The sequence below is a fragment of the Olea europaea genome, unplaced genomic scaffold, assembly GCF_002742605.1.
Source record: "Olea europaea var. sylvestris unplaced genomic scaffold, O_europaea_v1 scaffold699, whole genome shotgun sequence".
Classification (NCBI taxonomy): Eukaryota; Viridiplantae; Streptophyta; class Magnoliopsida; order Lamiales; family Oleaceae; genus Olea; species Olea europaea.
In genome coordinates this window covers 37,277-39,594 of record NW_019265383.1, presented here as the reverse complement: position 1 = coordinate 39,594, position 2,318 = coordinate 37,277, and the positions used below count along the sequence as shown (strand labels likewise).

General features: G+C 39.4%; 1 protein-coding gene across 1 annotated transcript; it reads left to right on the top strand.

Moving 5' to 3' along the window:
- Positions 1–514: 514 nt before the first annotated feature.
- On the top strand, positions 515–892 carry LOC111390614. Its single transcript, XM_023015676.1, has one exon. The coding sequence runs from the start codon at positions 515–517 to the stop codon at positions 890–892; it is 378 nt and encodes a 125-aa protein (XP_022871444.1).
- Positions 893–2,318: the final 1,426 nt, after the last annotated feature.

Below are 2,318 nucleotides of genomic sequence, written 5' to 3'. Positions count from 1 at the left end.
ATGTTTGGGGAAATGACTTCATGGGACCTTTCCCCCCTTCGTTTTCAAATCAGTATATCTTGGTAGCAGTGGATTACGTATCAAAATGGGTGGAAGCAGTTGCATTGCCAACAAATGACTCAAAGGCAGTAATTGAGTTCTTGAAGAAATATATTTTCACCCGATATGGTACACCGCGGGCTATAATCAGCGACGGGGCAAGCATTTCTGTAATCGCCAGTTTGAGCAGTTGCTGAATAAATATGGCGTTAAACACCGCGTTGCTACTCCATATCATCCACAAACCAGCGGGCAAATTGAGGTATCTAATCGACAGCTGACGAGAATACTAGAAGTCACTGTGAATTCATCTAGAAAGGATTGGTCTAAAAAGTTGGACGATGCATTATGGGCTTACAGAACAGCATTCAAGACCCCGACCGGCATGTCTCCATACCACCTAATCTTTGAAAAAGCGTGCCATCTGCCACTAGAAATGGAGCACCGGGCATACTGGGCTATGAAATAGTTGAATATGGACTTGAGCGCTGCCGGTGAAAAGCGTTTACTACAACTTAATGAGTTAGATGAGTTTAGAATGGAAGCTTATGAAAATTCAAAACTTTACAATGAACGAACCAAGAAGTGGCACGACATGCATATTCAGAGGCAAGAGTTTGAAGTGGGGCAGAAAATGCTATTGTATAACTCGAGACTCAAGCTTTTCCCAGGAAAACTAAGATCAAGGTGGTCGAATCCTCATACTGTCACGAAGGTTCTACCATATGGAGCTATACAAGTAAGCCACGAGACTAAGGGTACCTTCATTGTTAATGAGCAAAGACTAAAACACTATTGGGGCGGTGACTTCTCCAACCAAAAGTCCACCGTTCAACTTGAGATGCCAGAATGAAGCATCTGCAGAAAAGTCGAGCTATCGACAATGACCTAATGCTGGGTGGGAGGCAACCCACTGTATCCTTTTATTTAATTTATTATGCTCTTTGCATTAGATTAGAAATTATTTTTGTTCAATTTCAATTTTTGCAATTTTTATCTACCTTGTGATCATCGATCATCCATACATGTTAAAAGAGTCCAAGCACTGTTCACAGGAGTCCTTAAGCATCACACACGAGTCGAGTTGATTGGAGTAGTTTGGGTGATTGGGTGTGAAATTCACGCTTTACGAGGTAAATCTTGTTTTCTAAATTTCACATATCAATGTGTGACCTATATATATATATTTGGGGACGTTGAGAACCGGATCAATTCTTCAAGTGAAAATCACAATTTTAGTCAAAAGTCGGGTTTTTGGGGATATCATTTTATTTATTATTTTTTTATTTTTACTATTAATTCTTTCTTATGCAAAAAAAAAAATAATAATAATAATAATTTCACCCATTGCGACCGCACATATAGGACCTGAGAATTAAGTGGCCAAAGCCACTTGAACCATGCGACCGCAGAGGCTAAAGCCATGCGGCTGCATGGCAATAATAAAGCGTGGGTTTTTAATCCACGCCCGGTTCCTTCCTTTCACTTCCATATTTTTTTCCCCCAAACTCTCTCCTGACCACACTCTCTTAGGGCACGATTTTGAGCTAGCATCACATATTCTACACACAAATCTCATCATTGCATTGTAATAACATCGAAAGGAAATCAACTTTTGAACTCAATTCAACCCTACAAATACAAGGTACGTATTCTTACATCCCTCTCAATTTCGTTTTCGGGTTTTTCGTGATTGAAATTTCAATTTTGACGATTTGAGGGAGATTAGGTTAGTTCATGTGTGTTTGGATTTGATGTGATTGTGTTGTGGAAACTTTGGAATGATTCTTACATTCAATTCATTTCATTGGTAGCATCTTCACATAATGCACACCAAGTGTTTGCTTAAATGCCACAATACCCTTGTGTGTACAATTAGGTGCCTTTTGCATATACATTGTTTCACCAACATGGCATACGATGTATTTCAACAGATTCCCAATTAATTTGAACTAGACAACACCCACTTTCACATTGCACCACATAGGCACATGGCTAGGTCACCGCACATCACGGCAACCTCCGTCCGCTATTTTGCATCTTCATTTGACATACCAAACAACCTCCAATTGATTTGAAATTCGAGTATGTGTTACATTTCAATGAATACTTTGATATGCCCGGAGATTGTCCGAAAAAATTTTGATAATTCTCAATGATGTCAAGGGCCGAAAGTGGGCACTCGGTCATGGTTCCAAATTCTGAAATGTTGATTAGATACACCGAGTTTTCCCCTTTTTTCTTATTGGCAAATTACGTGAATTCAATTCAACGTCATA

Coding starts and splice junctions, on each gene's coding strand:
- LOC111390614 (XM_023015676.1), top strand. CDS start 515: ATGGACTTGAGCGCTGCCGGTGAAAAGCGTTTACTACAACTTAATGAG.